The 27573-nt window shown below is 36.7% G+C and overlaps 1 protein-coding gene across 18 annotated transcripts in view; it reads left to right on the plus strand.

The window, feature by feature from the left end:
* UTRN (utrophin) overlaps positions 1-27573 on the plus strand; it is a 498468-nt gene that overhangs the window by 321678 nt on the left and 149217 nt on the right. For all 18 annotated transcript variants that reach the window (XM_025866206.2, XM_025866193.2, XM_025866194.2 and 15 more), the window contains one exon: positions 25138-25310. In XM_025866206.2, the coding sequence (XP_025721991.1) occupies positions 25138-25310 (173 nt within the window). The remainder of the gene's footprint in view (positions 1-25137; positions 25311-27573) is intronic.

The following is a 27573-nucleotide window of genomic DNA, read 5'->3' on the forward strand; positions in this document are numbered from 1 at the left end:
ACAGGCTGATTTTGGCTTAGATTTGTGACGTGGCCTGGACCACAAGGGCAGCCTCCCCATTTGGTGGGTCCCAAATTACCTTTATCATCCTTTTATGCCATTTTATTTTTTTATTATTATTTCTTTAAAGATCTTATTTATTCATTCGAGACACAGAGATACGGAGAGAAAGAGAGAGAGAGGGAGAGCACGAGCAGGGGGAGAGGCAGAGGGAGAAGCAGGCTCCCCGCTGAGCCAGGAGCCGGGACGTGGGGCTCGATCCCAGGACCCTCGGATCATGACCCGAGCCGAAGGCAGATGCTTAACCATCTGAGTCACCCAGGCGCCCCCTTTTTATGCCGTTTTAAATGAACTCTAAAATTAGTACTGAAAAACTTTGCCTAGTTGAAATGGCTGATATTTGTATGTCACTTTGGATCCAAAGAGCCAAAATAGAGAGTTTCATAGAGGTACAATCATTTTCTAATGGAATTAGGCTTTAGGTATAAAATAACAGGGTATTCAAAATTAATGCTCTCTCATCTCAGTGACTGAGAATTTAAGAAAGTATTTTATAACACATGATATTAGTTTTACAGACTGTTAATATCCTAATAATAATCTAAGGAACTTTAGAAATGAAGAGAAAATTACGATAGCTAGGTCTATGTTTAATTATGTATTAGTAATACATTTATTTTTAGAGGCTTAAATTATATTCTTTTGATAGCAGTTTTTTTAGTTTTATTTTTTTCATAGTGCTTTGTTAAAAAAAACCCTATCATTTCATAATTCTTAGTTTATCAGAGAAACTAACTTTATCTAAATTTCAGTATATAGTGCTAATGAATTTAAATCTTGTTGGCAAAGAATTAGCTAAAGGCCTGGAAATTTGTCCATGCCAGTTATTAAATTGAATTCTTCTCAGGTAATTTTTTTTTCTTAAGAATACTGTAGTTTGAAGAATTATTTCTGTCCTAATTACTATGCATAATTTTGTTTTTTTAATGTAATAAAATTATAGTCTAACTTTTTAAAAACAGTCATAGAACTTAGATCCTGTTTAGTTGTAAAGTATTTTGTTTTGAAGATGTATTTAAATTTAATGGCTCCAGAGACAACTTCTGTATTCCTTCTTGGGCTTTGCTCCTAGTTAAATGTGAGAAGAAGAGGGGAAACCCAAGAATTTAAAAAATGATGGAAATATCATCCACATAGTAGAATGGTGCTTGCAGCATGAAAGGTAGTTGATACAAGTCAACAAGGTAATTCAAGCTTAGCTCTTTGATTAAAAACGGTAGATAGAATCTTCAGGGTTAGAGGAAATACGTAAGAATCTCAAAAAAAAAAAAAAAAAAATGAAATGAGCCAGAGAAAGCAGTCTTCATGTTGGTGATCAAGAAATCGGCAGAACAGAGGGCTGTGGCGGCTTAACATTAGCAGGAGAAAAAGGTTTGGGGAGACATGCAGAGAACTGTGTTGGTGATGTAGTGTTTAGAGCTGCTCAGGGCGTGGTTCTGACTGGCAGAAAGTGCGAGGTGCCCAGGTGGCACTGACTGCTAGTGAGGGGAAGGAAGAGGAAGCATATCTTTAAAAAAATTTATGTCAAAATGGTGTTCGGTGGTCCATCGCATTGAATCAACACACCTCTACTGAAAACTTATTATTTAGCACACGCTGTGGTGGCACATTTCTTTTCTTCTTTGAACTTGAAAACCTTTTCTTGTTGAACTTTCCTATGGGTCACTGAACAGGTTCTGTTTTACCTGATTAAATAAATGGTAACAAGACTTAGGTTGACTTCTTCTATTTTAATGGACTTACTTAATCGTTCAGTTTGTCAGACTTCCACCCCTTCCACAAGATTAAGGGAATTAGTGGTTACAGTGTCATGTAATTCTATTCGGTTTGAAAAGTTATTGAGGCATATATTTCCCTGCCTTTTTAACCTTTGTTTATTTGTTAGAAACATTATCCCTTAGGTATATGATGAATCAACATTTCTTTTGCCTGAAGTCCAGTAAAATCAAAGCCTTATTTAATTTAAAATGTTATAAATCATATTCATGTTAATGTTTTTTCCTTAACATTTAATTGGAGATTTTTTTTTTCTCAATTAGCTCACCAAAATGTTACAAGGTTCCTCTGAGGGTGTCTGCTATTTGAACAGAGAGGCACTAATTAGAATAATAGAACAACATGATTGTCATTCCTGCATTTTTTATGGGTTGTTTTAAAAAGGGAATTTTTTTTAAGGAAGCTGTACCAAAAATGTATAATATTAGTAAATATTAGACCCTTACTCTTCCTTAAGGCATTTTTTCACCTCATTATTCAGACACTCCTTTATTCTCTATCATAATACCAATCAAGAAATGGAATGTTTTCCCGAGTTAAGAAAACCTCTCATGCATAAAAATTCAAACGGCTAAAGCAAATATATCAGGGGATGGCTTTTAATTTGACAAAAGATCTACATTACAAAATAATTTCCTGAAGATTACTTTAAATATACAGCTCCCTTACAGTGCTGAGCATCAAATCAAAGAATGTTCTAAATTTTAAACATGTTCTTTTATGGGCACACCTGTTCCTAATATTCCTATGTAAATGGTAACTGTTTACATGTGTGTCCCAATGTGGTGGGTAAATGAAAACTGGCTTGTGAATTACTCATGTTTGGTAATGTTGGAGAAAGATCAAGATGGTTAGGTCTACTCTTACTATATACTCTTTGTCCAGCCAGCCTCTCATTGTCTTTCCATTCCAGGCCCAGAGGAAAGGATGGGAGAGGAAGCAAAAATTCATTATAAGAAGCTCATTCCATAGAAAAAAGGAAGCACTATGGGATTGACACTAATTTTTCTTTCTCCTATTCTAGTTCTTGATACCTTTAGAATTGAGATGATCTATTATTTGTCACTCAAGCAAACTGACATGTTTAATTGGATCCTTAAAGCCCATAGGTTTTATGGCAGTCATTTCTGTGAACTGTGAATCTGCTCACACTTGTTCTTCATGAAATCAGGGAATGGTTTTCCAGGCATTTCATGGATAGCAGAATGTGAGCTCCTTCAAAGTAATATTTTTATGGCACCTAGTGCTTGAACCATATAATAGATGCCCAAATAAAAATGGCATATGTTGCAATTGTTAGACTCTCTGAGAGACTTTATTGTTTAAATACCTGTTAAGAATGTAATCTTGTTTATGGTAATATTAATATGAGGTATTATTAAAATACTTTATATGTAAATAAATGGATTAAAGACAGATTAGACTCTTGCCCAAGGTTAATGGGTTGACTCAAAACTTCCCACATTATCATTGACTCATCTTCTCTGTCACTGGCTCTTCCACTGTCTCTTCAGTAATAGAATATTTAAAAACTACAGTCTCTCATTCATTCCTGTTACCGTGAAGATATTCCTGTTACAGTGAAGATATTCCTGTCATTCATTATTTTTTAGATACAGTACCCTTGTGAGCAGTGCAAGCTGATGATCCATTCCTCATTTGGGTGGAAAATTAACCAAGACCAGAAGGGAGAGACCTCGGGGGAAATAGATACAACTTTGAGATAAACTCTGTTTTGTTTCAATGTTAAAATTTAACTTTTAATACCTTTGCAATATTTACTCAACTGTCAGTGAAAAGATAAATCTTCTACCTCATTTCACAAGAGGGCAGCACTTTCTTTCAAAATTTAAAGTATGACTCTTAAAAAAATACAGTCAAGTTAACTTTTTGTCAAGAAGTTAAGCTTGAGTGGTTTACAGGAGAAGGACCAGAACCTCTCTTTGAAGAAATTTATGAGTAAGAAAAGTACAAAATCTTTAGAGTAACTTGGGATCCTTTCAGCAAATGGAAATATCAGAATAACCCCTAGAATTTTTTTATTTGAAAATTGAATGAGATTAACTACTTTGGTAACTTTGTAAATATATGTGTCTGCCAAGATCATGGTTTTCTTTTCAATTGTAAATCACATTAAGGATGTCAAATTTTAATAAATTCTAATTGTTGTATTCCTATTAATTAACAACTGTTGAACAATGATTGTATGTTTAGCATTCTATTGGTTATTTGGGGGACCTATAAATTCAACTTTTTTCCCCTTTCTCTCAAAGAGCTTACTCCCTATTGGGGTTGGAGGGAAGATAAATTGACAAAATGCCCTGTAAATAAAGCAAGGCAGGATCTAAGAAAGGTAGGGGATAACAGTGCAGCATGATAGAGAGGAGTGCTATGAATTGGAAGTTGTTGAATTAAAGCTATAGCACAAGGCTTTGAGCAGAGCAGGGAAAGTGAATTGGACCTTGTTGACTGGATGAAATTTCCATGGCTAGAAAAAAAGGGAGGCTATTGTTTAAGAGAAGAGAATCCTATCAATGGAGAAAAAGTAGAGTGTGTCTTGGAGAAAGTTAGAAAGGCATATCCTTGAGAATATTGTGAAGAAATCATGCCTGGCATGTATAGTGAGGCCACTAGCCATATGTGACTGTTTACATTAAAATTAAAATTAATTAAAATTAAACAATTAAAATTTAGTTCTTCAGGGGTACCTGGGTGGCTCAGTCTTTTAAGCGTCTGCCTTCAATTTGGGTCATGATCTCAGGGTCCTGGGATTGAGCCCCGCTTTGGGCTCCCTGCTCAGTGGGGACCCTGCTTCTTCTCCCTCTACTTCACCCCCCTGCTTGTGCTCTCTCTCGCTCTCTCTGTCAAATACATAAATAAAATCTTTTAAAAAAAATTTAGTTCCTCAGTCACACTAGCTTCATTTCAGGTATTCAATAACCATCCTACTCTGTTGGGCATCAAAGACAGAGAACATTTCCATCATCACAGAAAGTTCTATTAGATGCTACATTACAGTTTAGATATTTTGGGGGTGGGATATGGAGAACATTCAAGAAAGGTAGAGAGCTGATATGGTAGTATCAAAAACTTTTGGATTTTAAAGCTGTAAGCATGGAATGAACTTTTTATTTGTTGTTGCATGCTTTCTATGGACCGAACACAGTTTGCCAGATACAAGGTTATTGTATACATGTTCTAAAAAAGTCATTGTTAATTTACATTTGAAATTAGCTATTATTGTACTAGTTTTATAGATGAAACAATAGAGGGGGAGATAAAAGATGTGGCTTTTTGATTAAAGTAGTTTTTGAAGAGAATTTAGTTTGGTTTGTCATGCTAATTGGAAACAGAAGAGAATTTGAGGAGAGAGCTTCAAGAAGGATGGCTTGAATCAATTCTGTTAGGAGGTGAGTGACAAAACTGTTAATAAGAGGGTATGAAACAATATTAAGACATTTTGATATTTAAATAGTTGGTCATTGAAGAGTATTCGTGATTCCAAGCTGTGTGAAGTCTAAACATTTTATGAGCTTATGTGTAAAGATTGTATGTATAAAATTGATTCATACAGATACATTCAGTAATCCAATGATTATTTTTTGGTTGTCTACTGTGTGTCAGGGACTGTTGTAACCTCTGGGGGTACATCAGTGAACAAAATGGGAAGAACATTGCTATTTCAGGAACCACTTCACTAATGTGATGGATATTTTATATTGCTTTTTAATATTTTTAGTAATTAGCGATCAGTGATGAACTTTTTTATAATTTATATATATTTGTTTTTAAAATTGTGTTTCTAATAATAGCCAGTGTTAACACTTTACAAGTTATGAACATTTTGGTGAAAATATACAGGAATATTAAGAACATACACATGCTTCTCAAAATAATCTGTTGTAATAATAATATTTTTCAGAGTTTTTATTAATTTAGGGGGAATATATGAAAACACTCCTGGTAATGCATAGAATTTTATTAAAGTCTCAATTGGGCTATAATTAAAATTATCCAACTATCAATGAATTTTTGTTGAAACTAATGACCAATCAACTATATAGTGCTGGTGAATGTCTTTCTTGATAAGAGTATTTGAGTGTTTGCTGAAGTGTGAGAGGTTCATTTTACAAAGAAAAATCAAAGTCTAGACAAGGGTTCAAGTGTCTTTTTCTGGGTCAGGCAGCTAGATAAGTATTATTACGGATCAAATCACAACCCAGGTCTCTTGACTCTAAGAGTGTTATTGTTTCTTATTTATCCCATGAAAGATATATTATATTAGGGCTGGGATGTAATAATATAAATAAGTAACCTAGTTCATATGTAACATTATTACTTTCTCACATTATTAAGATGGTTCTATATTGCTTTTCAGACTATTATAGTAGTAGTAGGATCTGATTCATAATTTCTAGTGAGAAAGTTATGTTCTAATGATATAAGTTCTTGTCATTCTGAGCCATAATCATTTCTGTAAGAATATGTAGTGTTGACTGAAAGGTAGTTAAGAGGCATTTAAAAAAGAATGCCACAGCTGAACAGAGCAACCAATGGCTCTGGGTGTGGGAACAGAGATGGCTGGGATGAGTCAAAGAATATTGAAATTCCTCGAAATATCTTGTGCAACGTTTAGATTGCATTTAAGTTTGCTAATTTATTTCATATTTTCCAGTGTTTTGCAGTCTTTGTAGCATCCTTAATAACATGCATCATGTTTTGAATCTACTAACCAAAGGTAGACTTTAAACTTCTGAGTGTATACTTGGTTTTTGCACATTACCAACAGTCATTCTAGTGATCAATAAATCTAGTGATCAAGATGGGTGTTACAAGTCTGGTAAAAAAGGAATTATAATTGAAAAATGAGATCAGTTTTATTATATGGCTCTCATTAATTATAAAGGTATTTCTGAAGTGATATTTTAAAAATATTTGTGCAGTAGCAACATCACTTGGATATTTTTTCAGCTTCCCAAGCTTACGATTTTTATGCCAGTACTTGTCCTATAAGCATAAATACTAGTTCAGTGTGGTGCTTTTAAAGGCTGTATTACATTGTAATAATCCCATATTTTTATTTTAAAATTAAAACACCTGGCAGATCAAATTCTGGATTTATTTGCTTATTTAAATTTAATTAACTAACATATAGTGTATTATTAGTTTCAGAGGTTGAGTTCAGTGATTCATCAGGTTCATATAACACCCAGTGCTCATTACATCACGTGCAAATTCTGGATTTAAATTGTGCTTTGAATTCCTTGGTTTGGCAAAGTTAAAGTAGAGCTAGAGATTATTATCCCCCCCCCCCCCCCCCCCGTTAGTAGATATAGTCCTAAAGAAGACTGTGGCTGACCTCAGGGTCTGATGGCTGTCTCAGCCGTAGCGATACATCTCCTTTTGGTAGAGCAACTTTCACAACACGTGACGTATACTTCTCCAGACATGAGAAGCAGGGCTGCCTTCCTCCTGTTTTCTCTCTAGCTACTGTAACTTAGATCCATGAACAAAATTGCTAATTGTATTGCACCATCTCTGTAGTCAGTAGTAAACCCTGGCACTCACTGGGCCAGCCCCTTAGGTTGGATCACAATGTAGCTCAACTTGAAAGATTAAATGATGCTTCAGTTGCCTTGAGCAAACCAGGCTAGATATATATATATATTTTAAAGATTTTATTTATTTATTTGACAGAGAGAGACACAGCAAGAGAGGGAACACAAGCAGGGGGAGTGGGGGAGGGAGAAGCAGGCTTCCCACGGAGCAGGGAGCCCGACGCGGGGCTTGATCCCAGGACCCTGGGATCATGACCTGAGCCGAAGGCAGACGCCCAATGACTGAGCCACCCAGGCACCCCAAGGCTAGATATTCTTTTGTGGGTATATGTCAATTGATTTTATAAACATTCCCAAAAATTATATATCATAGGATATCAAGTATGAGATAACAAAGATACCAGTTTCCTTGGAAAGAGAATAGTTTGAATTGTATACTGCCTATTTTAGACACACAGTTATTATTTAAGTAAGCGGGAGTTACTAGTTATTGAGTAACTTACAAGAACAAAAAGGCTTTGTCTCCCCTTTAGAAAAGTTTACCATTGACCAGCCCACTGCCGTTGAAGGCGTATTTCTGTTGAGGGCTGATTTGGTAGAATGTCAGACCATCTGGCCCCTAAAAACTTCTGAAACTTTCAGAAGCAAAAATGATTGTGGTGGCATTTACCTTCAAATCTAATTATGCCACCATTAAAACAAATAGATATCTACCCAGAAAGATAAGTGTGTTTTAGTTGGGAATTTCCCATCTATTTATTGATTTACTTTTGTGTGGAAAAAGTATCTTGTGCTTGTGGTAAAATTTTCATGCACTATAAAATACTGAAAGTGTCCTATTCAAGACACTCAGATCTCCAGTCCCTCTCTCAGAGGTGACTGTCAGTGCTATCTTCTTAACACATCTTTCCAGAGGTATTATCTGTATCTCATGCAATGTACTTTTGCATAACTGTATCAACCCCCCCTTTTTACCTATCCTATATACATACATGTATAGTAGGGATTATTTCTTATGAGCACATAGAAACCATCCCCCTCTTTTCCATAGTGGCACAGCATTCCGTTGTGGGAAATCTGCCATAATTTATTTACATAGTTGTCTGTTGATGGACATTTAGATTGTTTTCAGCTTTTTGCTGTATCAGGTAGGACTTACTGAGCATCCTTGTACCTATGTGTACATATTTGCAAATTAGATTCCTAGGGATAGCATTTCTGACTCACAGGTTATAGACATTTTAATGTTTGATGAATATTGCTAAATTATCCCCCACCCCTCATTTGGCAGATTTTTAAAAGTCAGTTCTGCTGCTTCTAATAATCTCCAGGAAATGTAATGGCTCAACTTAATTCTATCAAACATAGGAATTCTTCATTCTGTGATCAGCCTATTGATTTTATTATGAGCTGCATAATACATTGGGCTCACTGTCTATCCAGTACTTTATCAAAAACTTTTGGGAAATAAAAAAGACATAATGTAGAACTCATTGCTCAGAGTAAACATATGAAGGAAGTGAGATAAAAGTGCAGAAAGTAAATATAACTAAAGATACTCAGGGAATAAAAAAGGATGATGATAGACTGTGTCTTTTGGAGGAGCCATATTTGTAAGTCTAAATGGCTCAAATGGTGAATGTATTGACAGGTTATTGGTGAAACTAGTGAAGGTGAATCATGATGAGGGAGTCAAAGAAAGTTTGCGGTGTGATTTGGCAGAGAATTCCAAAATGGACACTAAGCAGGGAGATGGTAGGATCGTGGCGCAGAGCAGTGTTGAAGCAGGAACTATGCCTTGAATGGATTGTCCTGCAGGCATCAGAAAAGCCCCTCTGCTTAGGATGATACACAGAAGCATAGCTGGTCTCAGTGGGTCAGTTTGAGCTTTCTCTGGGTTCACTCAATGTCCAGTTCCTTCAATACATATCCGCATTACAGGGACAACGCCCTCCTGGGGATAGTATCAGTTTTTTACTTGTGAGTAAAAACAGCACCTACAATTTTGATTTATCTTGACATGTTCACTGTTATTAAAATTTGTTTTTTAATTTTGGCTTTAATTTTCTAAATCTGGATAGCTGAAGAAAATTAGAAGAGCCTTTACAAAACCTTTAGAAAAACCTGTAAGAATTTTCTCCAAAGCCTTCTGTGATTTAGTTGCATATCCCACAGGCGTGTGCTGTCAATAGACATCTGGAATTATGAGGCTTGGCTGCCTGGGATGGTTTCACTCTTGTCTGATGCTGCCTATTTTTTAGGAAGGATATGGTTTTGAAACATTAACTTGTCTTGGCATTATTTTTGTCACCTCATCAAGTGCTCTCTGAATCATTAAATATTTAGAAGGTTGTTGAAGGCTGACCCCTGCACCTGGTTGGCGAATTCAGAAGCAGATCAACTGGCATTTCTCTTCCTCAACCCTTACCCCACCCATCCACTCCCCTTAAAAAGAAAAAGCCCTTTGTGCCTTTTAAAATGTCTTGTAGAATCTTCTGACTGCAGGTCATGGAAATAAAAAAAGTATTGAATCTTTTTTCCTATGATGTGTAATTTTTATTTCGCAAACTGCCACCTGTATAATTATCAGAACAGATGACATTATTGAAGAGATGAACGTTAAAAATAATTCGTGTACAAAGTATATTGCCTGAACTTTCTGGGATAAAAGGAGAGTTCCGCCTTTCATCAGGGGGCTTGGGCCTCCATTTTAGATTGAACCTTCTGCCCTTTAGGGCTGTATATTACTTTAAATGGCTACCAGCTGACAGACTTGGTTGCTGGCTGATGTTAACTAGAGGGCTGTAATGTATCGAGAGTGGACTTCTCTTAATAGAACTACAGCAGCAACAGACAAGGAATTGAAATCTCAGATCATGATTTGGGTCTTGAAGCTATTTTATTTTTGAATTATAAACCTTGAGTTAAAAGGGTTAGGAAAAGGAGAATTGTGTTTGTTCTTTTCAAAGGCATTATAATCTGGATCTTTCCTTAAGTCCAAATGGGTTCTAACAAGTACATTTTTTGCCCCATGCCTCAAGCTCTTGATTTTGAATGAAGTCATGGTGTACTGATTTATTTGTAATCACCTATTGACCTCCATATGCTTCACTTTAGAGGTTCCCAAGAAGCTTTCTTTCCCCTTTTCTTTTCTTTTTATTCTTTATATTGACCAATGTAAAAAGAAACCCATTAGGTTTTGCATAGAAAACATACTTTAGATATCTTCACAGTTTTTAAAAATCTGAACTCTGTGTTTAGACTACTCTATGGGTAAGACATAAATTGCCTTTCAGCAAAGCATTTAGACTGCTCTTTTTGCTTCTATTTGACTGAACCCTAGAGAATGTCTTGTTGCCTTGATAAAATTGCTAAATAAGTCATCTTTTAATAAATTAAATGAAATATAGTTTTTAGACATAAAAAGTTTTTAATTAGCCTAGCCTTTGAAAGTTTATGCCAAAACCATATATACATTTAGCTCTTTTCATTTTGGCAATGGAATGTGGTTTTCATTAAGTAATTTAGATTTAGATTTTATTGATTTCATCATTGAGTTTTCCCGTGCTGCTCTCGTGGAATTGCGTGTCCATGTTTGAGACATGGCTTATTTAGCTGGAGAATCCTAGCATATTCAGTATTGATCTGTTATAGAGATTAGCAGTATTGTGTTTTTTTCCACCTCTTGAGGATTAATGCACAATTTATTTGCATGCTAGTTTAGACTGGAAAAATGTCAACTACTTCAAATTTCATCATCTAATTTATTAAGTCTCTCTGGTGATGTACTGCTTACACTGGAGGCCTCTATTTCTTGTGTTAATGATTGCAGGATTATAGGAGATAATGTATCAAAGAGGTGCTTGGTAAAAATAGAAATGGCTGTGGAGATGTAAGGTGTATTACCAAGATGATATTTTGTATACAGAGTTTAAACTGAGAAAGTGTTTTCATTTACAGATATCAAACACATAACAGTAAAATGTGCTTTACAGTTATACAAGCAATTAAGTTTTATATTTTACAAGTCTCATTTCTAGTGTATCACCCAGTTATCAAAAAACACAGTACTTCTGAGTGATATATAAAGTTTAGCTATTTGAATTTTATAGAATATTTTTGGATTTTTACATAAACAATTTGTCTTTCAAACTTTACATTTTTAATGTCAATTACATGTCAGTAAAATAATATTCTAGTTGCTTTACAGTGCTTTAGTGAGAGTATAGTTACCCTGTTATTAAAATTAGGTGAGAATTAACTTTTTTTTTCTTTTGAATGGTTCCGTATGGATCCACTGAGTATTTTTTCCCCTTTTCCTCCTAAAGAGGGTGTATTCATAGCTGTTTGTCAGTATCTTAGTTTTTGATATTTTACAACTATAATTTGGGAGATTTATTTAAGTCTTTGAGCGGAGGATGTCTGTTCTGAGAATGGGTACAGGCATTTGCAGGGACGGTCAGAGAAGCTAGTGCTTGGTACAGAGACTAACTTCTGGACACTCCACTTTAGAATTACAGGTAAGAACATACTCTTCCCCTCTTTCTTTATCCTGTCTTTGTCTCTTCCAGGGCATAGGTACCTATCATGCTTTGGGGAAGATTCCCTGATATGCAGGATGATGCTCCTTTTCCCCGATAAAATTAGCCTTGTCTAAAGATAGAGGATATTGGGGTTCTAATAATAACCTATCATTCTTGCTCTGGTATAAGAACCTTTTAAATATAAGACTGTACTTTAGAGAAAGACTATGCTATTCTCTGTTGTTCCACAGAGTTTTTATTTAATTCATTCTTCTGATTTGTGCATGGGGGATTGCATGTTTGCACGTGTCTCTGATCACAATCATCCAGCACCCTGGGTGGTAGTTGGAAGTTTGCCCAGCTGAGAAAGATTGTTCTTTTTCCCCTCTCTCCTTTATTTATTTATTTTTTGTGGCGGTGGTGCTGCTGGTGGTGGTAGTGGTTCCTTTTGTCTTGTATTTATGTAAAAAGTTTATTTGTTGCTGCTGAAAGATCTCAACATGTGGCCCCAGAGCCCTCACAGGTCTGGGTCAGCCTGGTCAGTTTCTGTATAAGTTTCTCTGCTCCATTTCTGATGATTGGTCTTCATGCTGATGTCAATGCTTTTTTGATACAGACTGCGCAGATTAATTTTCCTTATACAGCTCTGAATAATCATTATTTTATCATACTTGTTTCTGAAATTAATCGTGCATGTGTATAAATCTGAATTGGGCACTTTGAGGTGAAATATATTCCACTAGAAATCTCATAAAACCATTTTTCCCCCAGAGACATGTTGGTTTTATGAATAAATGATGAAAATATTTTAAAAGCTTGTTAAATTTTGTATAGATCCGCATATGTAAAACACATGCTATTAAAATACTGATATGAAAATAAGTTGGGAATGAAATGGAAAGAAAAGTGGTTTGGAAAACCAAAAAATAATAACCATATTGTATATTGTTCCGTGATAGGTTTTTCTGTTCTGTTGTTAATGGAATCTCTTTCTCCATATGATCCAGTGCTGACAATTTTGATATTTAAGTAACTCAAATAGCCTTTTAGAAGATACATATTCTAATTTCAGGGTTTCTTTTTTTCCTTTGCTCTCTGCCCTGATGCAAAAAGTAAACTTAGTTGTATTAAGATTAACGTCATTCCATGTGTGATCGTGTCACCTTTAAGAGCATTATATATTTATGATGAATTTCTGCACACCATGAGAGAAATATATTTCATATGGTCATATCTGTCAGACTTTTATTGGTATACTAAATAGCTATGTAATGCAAAAAGCAAAACCACATTTTTGCCTTGGAATGATGTCCATAATATCAGTGCTGAGAATATATCATTTGGATTGAACTTTGTCCTTTAAAGCAAATTTACTTAAAACTTCATAGAAGTGTTTTTGTGAATGGCAGGAAAAATTTAACATCAAAATTCAACATTGAAAGTAACTGGTTATTACTCACATTTTGGGTATTTTCACTTAAATTTTATTTCAGAAATAAGCAAATTCTCCACATGGAAACAGTCTGAGTGACTTTTAGTAGTATCAGTGAGATAAACTTTCCCTTAAAGTATTTTCCCCATCACTTCACTGTTAAAACCTTTTTAGAAATAATACAGCTGATCACACATATTTTGTTTGGTGTTTTGTGTTGTTTTGTACACCCACCCCCTTTTATTTTCATGGGTGGGCTCCAGAGTGGAATATGGATCCCATGATCTGTTCGGGGACCGAGACAATTGGAGAGATACCACACGGCAGTTTGGGGAAGGGAGGCCTCCAGGAAGTGGGAGTGAGCTTCACTTCAAACTGTGTGAAGGGTGGTGGAAGGGAGGATGCTGATTAAAATAATAAACAACCCCTGGAAAGAGAAGTGGATTACCACACTACTGTCAGATCAGTGAGGGGAACGGCGGAGCCGCCCCCCCCAGCTGCCCTGCCCTGCCGCACACTCCACAGAGGGGGCCGGTAGATCTGCTGCGGGAACTTTTCTCTGGACAGATAGAACAACTTTTCAAACAACTTAGTTCTCTTGCACTGACAGCATCCCTTAGGCATAGCCTGACCTAGGGGAATGGACTGCAACTAGCTTGGTGGTTGCCATAGGAACGCAGGCTGCGGTGTCTGGGAGGGTGCAAGCCGGTGGCCTCTTGTCCGGTGTTTGGGTGTTTCTTCAGACAAGAGTACACTCCTTGCTGTTCGAACTCTTCATAAGTCATGCTCTTTGAAAACTGGCTCTTTACCCAGGATTTTTTTTTTCTTTTTCTTTTTCTTTTTCTTTCTGAAACCAGTCTGAATGGAGGAAGTAGGTAATACTTGGCCTTTTTTTTTTTTTTTTTTTTTGCCTTCTCTCATGCAAGTTTCCAGGATATAGCTTCTTTTTGCTGTGTGTAATTGAGACCAAACTCTAAGCTTGGGGCCCAGGAGAGAACAGTTGTGGGCTGCAGGTCATTAGTGAGGTGAGCAGAAGGGAATCCTGGGCTTCCCAGAGAAAAAGAAGACCATGCCAGCCTCGTGGAACAGCGCTACCAGAAATTATAGAAGCAGGTCTATTCCTTGCGAACTCCGAAGTCCATGAAAAGACGGACCCACGGTGGGGTGGCTAAAATGTCCCAGCGCAAGCTTCTGCTGCTCATGGACCATAGCTCAAAGGCAAGGCTTGTAAAGGATTTTACAAAGGATTTTAAAGTATAGCCAGAAAAGATACGGATTTTAGAAGTTAGAAGCTGTTGTCTGAAGGAAGTTCACCGGAAAGATGTAGGCTTCAAGGGCTACTGGACGATGATTGGTTTGAACTGCAGCTTACGGGAATTGCTGACAAAATTTGAAAAGGTATGCAGAAAGTGGACTTCATGAATGTGCTATTTTTTTCTTCCTTGTCTGTTTTTTTTATAACTATGCATTTACATGGCAGATACTCTATTGAATCTTGGATTATTTAATGTCTAAGGCGTATTTGATTTGATATCCTCTTTTACTTTTTTTTCAACTAAAGAGCAAATTAGCAATTCTTTCCTTTGGTCAGGAGGGCTTCTCATGATGCCTGTCAGTTTTAGAATTCTACATCAGAAGAGATCCTTTGTACTCAAGTCGACTGGTAATTTAATTGAAAGTTATTTTGGAAAGGAAAAAAAAAAAAAAACCCAGCAACAACACTGGGTTTTCATGCCAAAGTCTGACTTCATCAGGCATGGGTTCTGTTTTCCATACCCCTCAGGTTCCTCTCCCTGCAGTTGGCCAACCACTGCCTTTCCCAGCCTGCTTTCTGAAGATTCAGTTCTGAGCTGGGAGAAGATGCCTCCCAGTGACAAGGGCACTTCTGATCTTAAACGTTTTCTTTTTATTTCTGAGTGTCTGTTTTATACGTGGAGTGCTTGCATGCACTGTGGAGCTTTAATGCTTGGATCATTAATTTTGCACTTAGTTCTTTTTTTCCGTAGGAAAGTTCTTGGCACACTCTAGGATTGAGCCCAGGCAGCCAAAGCTACCTTACATTTATAGTTAAACAAAACAGAAAACCTCAACGTGCTGCTCCTGGGCTCCTGCCCTTCCTTAGCCTTTGGATGCCAAGCACTTATCTTCATTCAACTTCCAGTATGTAAAGAAAAAGAAAGAAGTGAAGTAATTTCACTATGTGCATAAATCAATTATTTATCAGTTGTTAAAGATGTGCTCAGTGGCTTTCACAGTGAATACCCCATGGTTCGTTACAAGTACAAATATAAGCAAGACTGTATTGAGTCATTAAAGAATAATGGACTTTTTCTTACGAAAACTACAATTGCCAGAGGAAAAAGGCATAAAACCATGTCATTTGAAAAATTTAGAAGCTTTTCCAAAACAATTGCAGTCGTTGCTTCCCTCCTGGTGATTTAGAAACAGTGTGGTGGGAAGAGTATGGAGAAAGAAGAATGTAGCTTCTCCTGGCTGGAGGCTCCCCCCCACCCCCCATCTCTCCTGCACCCCAACTGTAGTAGTAAGGATTGTAACACAGGACTGTACTTTGACCTCTCGCTTTAATATGTTGTTAAGCACCTAAATTCCTGAGAATAGGGATGGTTCCCAAATGCTCACCATTTAAAAGGGGCAGAGGAGGGAGAGAATATCTTTTTTATGGCAGCTGGGAACAGCAGGTGACAAACTTTATGACCATAAAGAGGTCTGTTAGCTTGGTTTGTATAGATTTGTCTGTTTCTTCCTAAAAAGGTATAGGGCATATGTTGCATGAATAATTCATTACTTAGACCCCCTGAGAGGCAGTAGTTGTGGGCAATAGCTGGACTTTTGTATTGTAATTGCTGCTATTAGTCTAAAAGCCTAGGTCAGATACCAGAGGTCAGTAACCTGCCTCAGTCTTCTGGCCATTTTATTGGCAACGTTACAAGTTCTGGTCATATTAGTATATTTCCTCTTTTAACTCCCAAATCTTACTGTCTGCCTGTTTCTTATTTTAGTAGTTGAGTTGACAGTAAAAGAAGTCTGCTGGCTTATTCCTATCAAAGGCTTGATTTGGGATTTTTTTTTTTTTTTTTTGAGACAAAGGCAAACTCAAAGAAGCAGTCTTGCTACCACTGACAGTCCGAAGTTCTCCGTGTATTTTTACTTTTGTGTTAGACAACTTTATAAAAATCTATGTGAGAGTTAATCTCTTTGCCATATTTCATTTGTAGAAAGTTGTCGCACATGAATATATTTTTCTCCAAGTCAACTATTTAAAAAAAATCCTTTGTGTATTTTCACAAAAGCTGTCTCATATAGCTTTTGCTACATTGATTCATTGCCAGGAAAACTGGTGTTATGGAAAGGTACCACTACCTCACACCTCTCAAATACAACTGCCTACCTTCCTCCAGCTCAGAAAGCAATAATGCCATTTTTAGGGAAGCACCAGGGCCTACTGCTGTAATGCAAAAGCCACATGATACCTTCAGAAGCTGAATAACAATCTTTCCATAGATCTTTTACTCTCAATTCCCTTAGACCTGTCTTTTCCTCAGTACTAGTGATCTGCTTCTTGAGAAAATACTGACCGTAGTGATTTAACACTTGTCATGCCAGTGGTTGAAATTCTGCCGTCTGAGGTTTAGCCAAAAGGTAATTTTGCTGTGCTCCTGAAGCCATTTCAGGCTTTAAGAACACGAGGGTCCACAGTTGGGATGTGATGGGTCTTCCAATGATGGTTAATCTGAAAAATGGTAGACTGCTCAGTAATTGAAATATCCAAATGACTGCAGATCTTCACATAACTTCAAGACAGCCCTTTATTTGTGAGAGCAATTGAAAGGGGGTGTTATGGTTGACATTTTTGAATTTTAGAGAAACCCAGTGGTCTTGTGATTTATATTGAGTATCTGTTCATACATGAATGTTTGACACATGATTGCAATCTGTAATTTGGTTATCGAGTCTCAAAATGGGTGATGCCAGGATTGGTTTTCCAGCAAAGGCAGGAAGGACAAATTACCCTTGGTACTCATTCCTAATCTCTTAGAACCAGAAAAGACAATGCTGAGCATCCCCGGGAATCCAGAAGGCAGGAGGCGTTCTCTACTGTTCCCTCAAAGTGACATCTCAGCAGGGATCAGGAAATCCCAGCTGACAGAAACCATGGGGACCCCAGAGTGGTCCTAAAGAGGAGGTTGAGACTGGAACTTCTTACCGACAGAGGATGACCTTGTGGCAAGATATGCCTGCCAGCAAGCAGGCACTTTTCATCTAGCTCAGGGAGGAGGGGGGAGATGCTGACCATGTGTGCAGCTTGATTACTCAGTCCAGACTCACAGTTGACTTGGCACAGAAAGTTGGTCCACCAGATCACCTCTCTGAAATCCTGCCTATGAGTTGGTTTTAGTGCCCCCCCTGATTTTAGTCAGTTAATTTTCTCCTTGAAAGTACTTCACAAAGGAATTATCTGATGGCTTCAGTGCCCAATTGTATTGTTATACTTGAGCCATTTGCATTGTATACTGTCTATTCGATTTACTTAGGAGTCACAGAAGATAGAGTAATGGACAGTTGTAGCTCAGTGACATTTTGAGTGACTGTTGTGTTTTATTAATTTATGCGGTTCTACTGCCAGGTGATTAATGATGATAATTTTCTAACGGGGTGTGTGTGTGTGCATGCAGATGTCTTTGAGTAGTTACTACTCTCTTGGTGAATCCTTTGGGGAAGATGACTTCCCATAGTGACAAAGAGAAGGCACACAATGATTAATTTCCTTTATAGCATTTACCCCTTTAGGATGAGTACTTTTAAAAATTATAATTTGAAGCTGTATTTTACTGCTAAATTTGCAATGTTTAATTTTAAAACAAATGTGTACATTAAGACACAGTAAACTTCCAATTCCAAGGTCTATTCATTTGTTCAACAGTTAGCAAATATTTATGAAGTGCATAGTATGTATGTACCAGGCACTGGGCTGAGTGCAGGGATGGAGTGGGGGCATAGGGTAGACATACCCTCATTGAGCTTGCGGCCTAACGGGAGGATACAGACCTTAAACAGGGAAAATGTTTTACTACAACTGTGTGATTGAGCCAATGTAGAGGGAACTACGAGAGTAACAGGTAGCCCTAATCTTAAATCCAGGTGCAGAGAAGTCTTTCCTGCAGAAATGACATTTAAACTGGGACTTAAAAGATGGGTTTGAGGTTAATGTAGGGGCATGTGGATGGGGGGAGGAATTTGAGAGCTTGCTTGGTGATAGGATAGATCAAGAGGTGATCTGGTGGACCCTGGAGTTGGGTGCTCCAGGGTTATAGTTTTAAACACTTAACATGCCATATTTTTCGGGTTTTAAACCTGTTCAGTTTTGATTATACTATCTTATTTGGAGAGTTAAGGTGGGGCAGTAATTTGGCCACATGAAACATTTAATAACTGCCCCTAAGGAGCTTGTGTTCATGTCGATCAAAACTGTGCACTCCAGGAGGGAGGCCACTGTATTTCAATTCAAGGATCTTAATATGTTTCAGTAACAACTGGTATAGAATCAAGGATTTGGAACATTTTTTTTGGTTATGAAAGATATTTTGATTAAAAGCAGTGTTTGCTGTGTTGGAATTTAAACTGTAGTTTGTTTATTGATTCTTTATCGTTGCAAGTTGGCTTGTTCAAATTATCTTGGAAGGGCAGTTAATTGTGAGCTTGTTCCACCTAGTAATTTAACTTTTTTCTACTCTGTTGTCTAACATATTTATAATCATAGATAATGGGAAAAGAACATTACTGGCATTGATTTCTTACTTTATAAATGCTGCTATAGACCAGGTAATACTACTTTCTATTGTCTGTCAAATGTGATTCCATAATTATTGAGTGATTAAAATCTATGAGATTAGTTGAGTGAAAATGTAGTTTATAAATAATTAATTGAATAATGTATTGAAATTAATAAATTAATCATAATAATTAGTTGAATAATTAATTACAATTACTCACTATCCCAGAAGCTTCACAAAAGCTTCAAAGCATATTTACATATCATATGATGAACTTTGATGATGTTATTTGGTTGTATTATTTTTAGGTAATATCTGACTTCTTAAAGTTATGATTCCTCACTTTCAAAACACAAATCTCTGGCAACAGTCCCACTGAGCTCCTGTTAATCAATCCTGAACTGTCTCTGAATTCCAGTCTTGTTTTCGAAAGGAACAGCGGATTTCTTTTCCCCTAATGGTTAACTTTGTTGATTTAGCCCGAGCCTTGGGATATGGTAGGGAAGTCGTTGCTGACCTCACTTTTTCACCTTCAGGAAAGGGGTTAGGACTCCTTCAGAGAAAACATTACTGTGGCCATGTAGGGTTAGGTAAATATGCCATGCAAAAATAAACCAAAATTATGTCAACAAGGTCCGAAGAGGATGAATCTATTCTAGCATTAATTCAGTTGTTGAAGAATTTCTAGGGGTACTATATTCTTAATCTCTGTTTCCTAGCAGAGGGTTCAAGCAGTTCTATTTATCATAATCCAAAGAAACATTTTTGCTCACATAGTTATAGTCACTACTTGATTATAGAACATTATAAAGAAGTAAAATATATGTGACATACATTGTAAAGTGTTGGCATATACTATCTCTATGGGTTAGATAATTAGAGAAATGTCCAGTTAAGGGCAAAATTGGTATGAAAATATCAGTTATCAAATAAGCAAGTAAATAAATATTTTCCTTTATTTATGAGGTTAATTTTGACCTGGGTAGTAGATGTTGTGCACAAGTGAATCTCTGTGAGCTTCATAGCCATCTTCTGGAAGGCTGCGCTGACAGTGTACGTCTTAATGCTTTTGGTGTTTTCCTCTATCATCCTCCTATCCTAACCCCTGGCTTCTCCTAACCTTCTACATTCTGCTTATATTGTTAGAAGGTATGTTTCAACTGAATCCTTAGATATCCCTTTGTCTATTTTTAAATGTTAGTTCAACTGCTTGAATACTTTGCTTTGGCCTCTCTGTGCACATGACCGGCTCATGTTAAATGCTTGGGAGAGCATTGCTTTGTGCTTCTGCATGGATTACATTCCCATAACTAATCATCAGTAACTATTTTGTGCTGCTTAATGTTCAGAATGGCTTGCAGGTGACAGAGGTAAGCATTAGTAGGGCAAGTCCCTCAGCTATGTGGTGAAAGTAAACCCTCCTTCATGGAATTTCAATTTATTTTAGCATTTGGTGCTACATCAGGGTCATGATCTAACAGCTTCCTGTGCTGGCATTTTGATTTTAAAACCAGTGCATCATTGTACAATCATCTATGAAGGAACATAATTCATTAACTGCATGTAATTCTAAATTTCCAGTGAAAGATTAGGCAGGGCTTTGCAGTGCAAGCATCTAAGTAATTTTAGGTTCCCATATTAAATTTTTTTAAATGAAGAGATTAAGCAAAATGATTACTACACTTCCTTCCAATTGTGTGATTGTCTGATTTTCCTTGGTATTGTATTGGCTAATATGCCGATCAAAATGAACTAGATACTTTCATTCACGCATTTATACATTTATCTATCTACCTATCTCTGTTTTATGCTAAGCTCATTCTGTGTAGCAGAGACCATGAAGAATACAGAATAAATATTAAGATGATTTTTCTGACTTTAGGAGCTTTTAATATATTTGGCCCAGTAAATATGCCACCAAATGTTACATAAAACAAAATAATGTATGCTGATTTCGTTGATCACTTTCTGGTTGTTGATTTTTTTTCCTAATTTTTGTGGAGGCTCATGTGTGGAAGGGTTTTTCACATACCAAAATTTACATTCCAATATGAATATATGATGACTGGTAGTCCTCTTAACCAAGACTTGATAGAAATACCTACAATCATTTACTGGCCAGTGATGCAGCTCTGTTCTATTCCATTTGTCTTTGTGGCTGGGTTGGGAAAGGCCTCACTTGACTGGGTATCAGGAGCCAAATTTGCTTTATGTTCTTGGTATACAGATTTACTGATGTAAATGTTGTAGAATACTTTTGTGAAACCTGAAATAAAAACTATTTGTGGATGTTAGTACACTTCTATCTTCCTACTTCTCTTGACTATGAAACGAAGCAAATATGTCAGGCTACTTCAGGAAGTAGTGGTTTGAAGTTCCCTTGTGATTTTGAGTGTGGTTCATTGATAATAATGTTTAGGAACCTATACAGGAAATTTGAGCCCAGATTCATGTTGGCAGTAAAGAGCAAAGAGGTGCCTTGCTCAATGTGCTGTTGAGCTTCTTCTTCTTCTTCTTCTTTTTTTTTTTTTTGAAGATTTTATTTATTTATTTATTTATTTATTTATTTATTTATTATTATGTTCAGTTAGGCAACATATAATACATCATTAGTTTTTGAGGTAGTGTTCAACGATTCATTAGTTGCGTATAACATGCAGTGCTCATCACATCATGTGCCCTCCTTAATACCCATCACCCAGTTACCCCGTCGCCCCATCCTCCTCCCTTCTGCAACCCTCGGTTTGTTTCCTGGGGTTCCAAGTTTCTCATGGCTTGTCTCCCTCTCTGATTTTTTCCCATTCAGTTTTCCCTCCCTTCCCCTGTGGTCCTCCACACTCTTCCTTATGTTCCATATATAAATGAAATCATATGATAATTGTCTTTCTCTGATTGACTTATTTCACTTAGCATAATCCCCTCCAGTTCCATCCATGTAGATGCACATGGTAGGTATTCATCCTTTCTGATGGTTGAGTAATATTCTATTGTATATATGAACCACATCTTCTTTATCCATTCGTCTGTTGAAGGACATCTCGGCTCCTTCCACAGTTTGCTATTGTGGACATTGCTGCTATGAACATTGGGGTGTACGTGCCCTTTCTTTTCACTACATCTGTATCTGTGAGTTAAATAACCTAATAGTACAATTGCTGGGTTGTAGGGTAGCTCTATTTTTAACGTCTTGAGGAAGCTCCATATTGTTTTCCAGAGTGGTTGTACCAGCTTGCACTTATTTATTTGAGAGCATGCACATGCAAGAGAGAGAGAAAGAGAGAGCTTGCGAATGGGGGGGGCAGAGGGAGAGGGAGAAGCAGACTCCCCACTGAGCAGGGAGCCAGATGCAGGGCTTGATCCCAGGACCCTGGGATCATGACCTGAGCCGAAGGCAGATGCTTAACCAACTGAGCCACCCAGGTGCCCCTGTTGAGCTTCTTGAGAAAGATTTCTATCATGCATATGTATAGCATGAGCTTAAAACTATTGATCTTTAAATCTATCTCTTTAGAAGTCTTGAAATGCATTTCAGGACACAAGAATACAATAGTTACATCCTAAAGAATAAGGACTAGGTTCAGGAGATGACACCAAAGGACCTTTCAACAGAACTTTGCTTACCTTTTTCTTTTTCACCAAGAATTTCTATTTAAAGCATCCCAAACTGAAATTATATTGAGATTGCCATTTTATGCACATAATGTTGTCCAGCCTGAGCACCTTGAATCAGGACCTGGCTCTGTCCCTTGCTCCCCTGTTGGTGTCTGCCCTGCCGTCTGTGGAATCGAGGGGCTAGTGAAATGCACAAGAGTCAACAAACTGAGAGTTTTGTTTGGTGGTGAACACCAATTCTGGATGTACCTAGATCACACTTTGCAGGTGGACCTGATTTGGCTTTGTCCTTAGCGTCAAATACTAATAGGTTTGCAAATTTGGAGCATAAATTTTGCAGAAGCTGTCCATCAAACTCTGTTCATCTTACCCCTCCTCAGATCTGACCCTATTCGTGTCATGTTAGACATCACAAATCTTCTCAGAAATTAGAATACAGCACTTCTGCCCTTTAACCTCATGGAAATGACACCTTCCTACCATGCTTATTGTATAGTGAGGTGCAAAAAGCCTTTCTTTCCATGTGTCCTTCTGGTTAGTCTAGGCCAGTAGATACAGGAAGAACAATCTTTTAGATCTCAGCCTGTAAGCATTGGTTCTTGATGGATTGCTAATCAGGAATGATTTCTAAATTAATGAAAGCATTCCGAGTATTTAAAAAATTTCTATTTACTTTTTCATCGTGCTCATTTGGAATTGGGAAACTTAAGACGAGTGAGGCTTATAAAGGAAAACTGAAGATGAGAAAGGTAATAAAATTATGGTGTTTAAGAGTTTATTCTCCTTTTACTAATTTAGATTCATTACCTGAAATAATTTTTTAATTTCTGTCATAAGTTACCTTAATATTCATTAACAGCTAATGTCATAGAGACTAACTGCACACCTTCATGGCCCTCTTGGGTGCTTACTCTTCTGTTTGTAAGTTCACACTCATTTATTGGATGATAGTGATTGTCACACTAGAGTTAGCTACAACTAGCTTGCTTTCATTTTATTCGGGAAGAAAAGACGATTGCCAAATTGATACAGATAATTGTGTTGATAACCTTGTAATGGAGAGTATTAAAAAATTGATAAAGACCCTCTGTATTTTAATCTTAAATTTGTTATGTTTATCTAATTACAAAAAGAAACCCTGTTTTTGTAGAATCTTGGAAACTCAGAGAAGTGTATAGAAGAAAACCAAAATCACCTTTAATTTTCTTGTACAGAGATTATACTATTTTGATATTTCTTACAGTTTTTTGATGTAGGTATATACGGTGATATACAAAACCATATGCTAATTTAAACACCTACCTTAAAAATTAAATTAACATCATAATGTAGTTTTGTATCCTTCATTTTTAAACCTAATATTATATACCATTAATGTATTATGATGGTTTCCACTGTTTTACTTTAAAAACAATTAATGTGATAAATGTGTATACATAAATCTTCTCAGGATAGGTAATTTCAACAGTTTTAAGGCTTTTGATACAGATTCCCAAAATGCTTCTTCAAAGTCCGAACCAGTTTTTATTTAATTTATAACAATTCTTATTTTACTTTATACTCAAATTTACTTCAGAAAAAAATTTTTCTATTTAACAGGAGAAATATTATTTTGTCATTGGTTTTTATTTCTTAATGAAGATAAACATTTTTATGAAAATGTTCTTTTAAAATTTTAGGAATAAATTTTATTAGATTGGAAGGACAAACTATTAAGTTTGTCCAAAGGTAGGGGCGCCTGGGTGGCTCAGTTGGTTAAACGACTGCCTTAGGCTCAGGTCATGATCCTGGAGTCCCAGGATCGAGTCCCGCATCGGGCTCCCTGCTCAGCGGGGAGTCTGCTTCTCCCTCTGACCCTCCCCCCTCTCATGTGCTCTCTCTCTCTCTCTCATTCTCGCTCTCTCAAATAAATAAATAATCTTTAAAAAAAATTGTCCAAAGGTAAAAAAAAAAGTAAAATTAAGTGATATCTCTATAAAACATCATAGTTTGAGAGCAGTTTTGCCCAGGTACAAAGAGGAGAAAGAGTCTGGGTATTAAGCAGCATTCAGTGATTTCGCAAGAATAATTATATAATTTCAAGAATTTCTCATGAATCTGAAATACCCACAGCTAACCAACTGATACATGAAGTTTAGATTTTACTACGTTCTATTTTCAAGAACTGGGGAATCAATATATTGAAGATTTGAACACTATTATTTTCAACATCAGAACATTGTGGAAATGCTTGAATTTGTTATCATTTAAGGCGAATTTAACTATTTTGCTTAAAAAACCCCTCATCTGTGGACTATAAAAAAATAAAGTCCTATATAGCAACCCCAAGGTAGTGTTGACACTAATACCTAACATTTGCATTGTCTCTGCTCTTTTCTCTTTAGGATATCCAGGCAGAAATTGATGCACATAATGACATATTTAAAAGCATTGATGGAAACAGGCAGAAGATGGTAAAAGCTTTGGGAAATTCTGAAGAGGCTACTATGCTTCAGCATCGCCTGGATGATATGAACCAAAGATGGAATGACTTAAAAGCCAAATCTGCCAGCATCAGGTCAGAATAGTCAATATCAAAATAAAAATGATGGGAGAGGGAGATTTTTATGGTTTTTGCGTATCAGAAAGAGGATGCGTAGCCTTACCATCATGCTACTTTCTCAGAAGTAGTTTAAGATTTAAATGCAGGGACGCCTGGCTGGCTCAGTCGATAGAACATGCAGCTCTTGATCTCGGGGTTGTGAGTTTGAGCCCCACATTGGGTGTACAGATTACTTAAAAATAAAATCTTAAAAAAAAGTTTTAAATGCAAAAACTTTTTTTTTTTAAGTTACAGTTTTAGCCCCATTTTTATGAAGGGCCTGCTGCCAACTGTTCTTGACTATTCCCAAATTTGTACTTCATATTTTAAATCTAATACTAAGAAAAGTAATGTTACCAATACCTGCTAATTATTGAGTGTTTTCTTTGACCAAATACTATGTTAGCCTCTTTATAAACATTACTTAGTATTCAAAATATCCTGGTAGGTGAATAGTAACATCCTTCCTTATATGAGGAAATAGAGGCTTACTGAAAATAAGGAACTTGCCAAGTTTTTCAGCTAACAAGTGCCAAGCCAGGATTTGAACCTAGATCTTTCTGACTCTTGGCAGTGAATGTTTTGCTTCATTATGCTATTTGTATGTCCAATTGGAAAATGTATTTATAGAAATTAAATATTGCTCATGGACACTGAAATGGGAAACTGATGATTAATGTCTGCTTTTGGAGAGTATAAAATTAAAACAGGATGAATTTGAGGACCAGAATGCTGACTAGGAAAGGACCCTGAAAAACTATTGAGGGTGACAATTATTAATGCTATTGGGAGTCTAGAATTACATTTAATAGATGGTGAACAGTACCCAACTGGATATGAGTTTACAGGAAACTGACTGAGAATGTGCTACTGAGCAAAGATCCAAAAGAGGAATGTTGGTAGAAAGACCTGGATATTGGGGTGCCTGGGTGGCTCAGTCTGTTGAGCGTCCAGCTCTTGATTTCAGCTCAGGTCATGATCTCAGGGTTGTGAGACTGAGCCCCACATTGGGCTCCATGCTCGGCTCAGAGTCTGCTTGTCCCTCTCCCTCCTCCTGCTTGCTCTCTCTCTCAAATAATTAAATAAAATCTTAAAAAAAAAAAAAAGAAGAAGATCTGGATCTTACATCTGGGTCAGTGTGTTTTAAGATTCAGAAACTGTATAATGTATTGAAAAGTATACAACCTTAAACAAAATGATTTTAAGTTTGATTCTTTGACTTTGCTGTTTACTTACTGATCTTAGACAAGACACTCAGTCTCTCTGAGCTTTATTTTTCTCATTCACACAATCAAGATATAAATATTTAATCCACATGATTGCTGGGAAGATTGAATGGGATAATCTGGTAGTTCCTTAACCTATGTAAAGGCTATCTAATGTAGCATCTAGTTTATTTTTTCTTATGTAAAGGGGCTCAGTGGATCTGCTTCATCTGGCGTCTGGATTTCATGGAACCAGTTCCTAGAGAGTAGAAATCTGTAGTGATTATTTGTTGTGAATAAACTTTTAAGAAAATTTTTCTTTCTAAAGAGATGTCCTCAAAGGTTTTTATTCTTCTGGGTCTCATAGAGAGAGATTTATACTTCTTTTTGCCCTTAAGGAAGGGGGTAATTGAGCATGACCATGGCAGCCTCTGAGTAAAGATCCTCTTGGAGATCATGACAGCATCAGCCAGCTACCTTTTAAGATAAGAGAGGACAATTTGGGGGGCACCTGGGTAGCTCAGTCGTTAAGTGTCTGCCTTCGGCTCAGGTCATGATCCCAGGGTCCTGAGATCGAGCCCCGCATCAGGCTCCCTGTTCGGTGGGAAGCCTGATTCTCCCTTTCCCACTCCTCCTGCTTGTGTTCCTGCTCTCGCTATCTCTCTGTCAAATAAATAAGCAAAATCTTTTTAAAAAAAGGTAAAAAAAAAAAAGAGAGGACAATTTGGGAGTGTTGTATAGTGAGAGAATATACTTATGCTTATTTAAGATTCAAATTTCAACTGGCCATATCCCATTGGGTTACAACTTTCTGTTCCCCATAAATAAAAATAAATAAAATGATTTAAAATGTTAATTCGGTGAAAAACATTCACTGAGGTTCTAGCAAAACCAACATCTAGTCTAACAAATGAAAAGCCATAGTGCTGGTCCTGGTGAAAATAGGGCACGTGGTGCTGGCATTTGGGGAGTTTGGAGGATGTGCTCTTTAGGAAGGAAAGTTTATTGAAGGCTCACGTCATAAAGAGAACATT

This window comes from Callorhinus ursinus, unplaced genomic scaffold (genome assembly GCF_003265705.2).
Source record: "Callorhinus ursinus isolate GAN/ISIS: 27379988/994484 unplaced genomic scaffold, GSC_fseal_2.0 scaffold6, whole genome shotgun sequence".
NCBI classification, from domain to species: domain Eukaryota; kingdom Metazoa; phylum Chordata; class Mammalia; order Carnivora; family Otariidae; genus Callorhinus; species Callorhinus ursinus.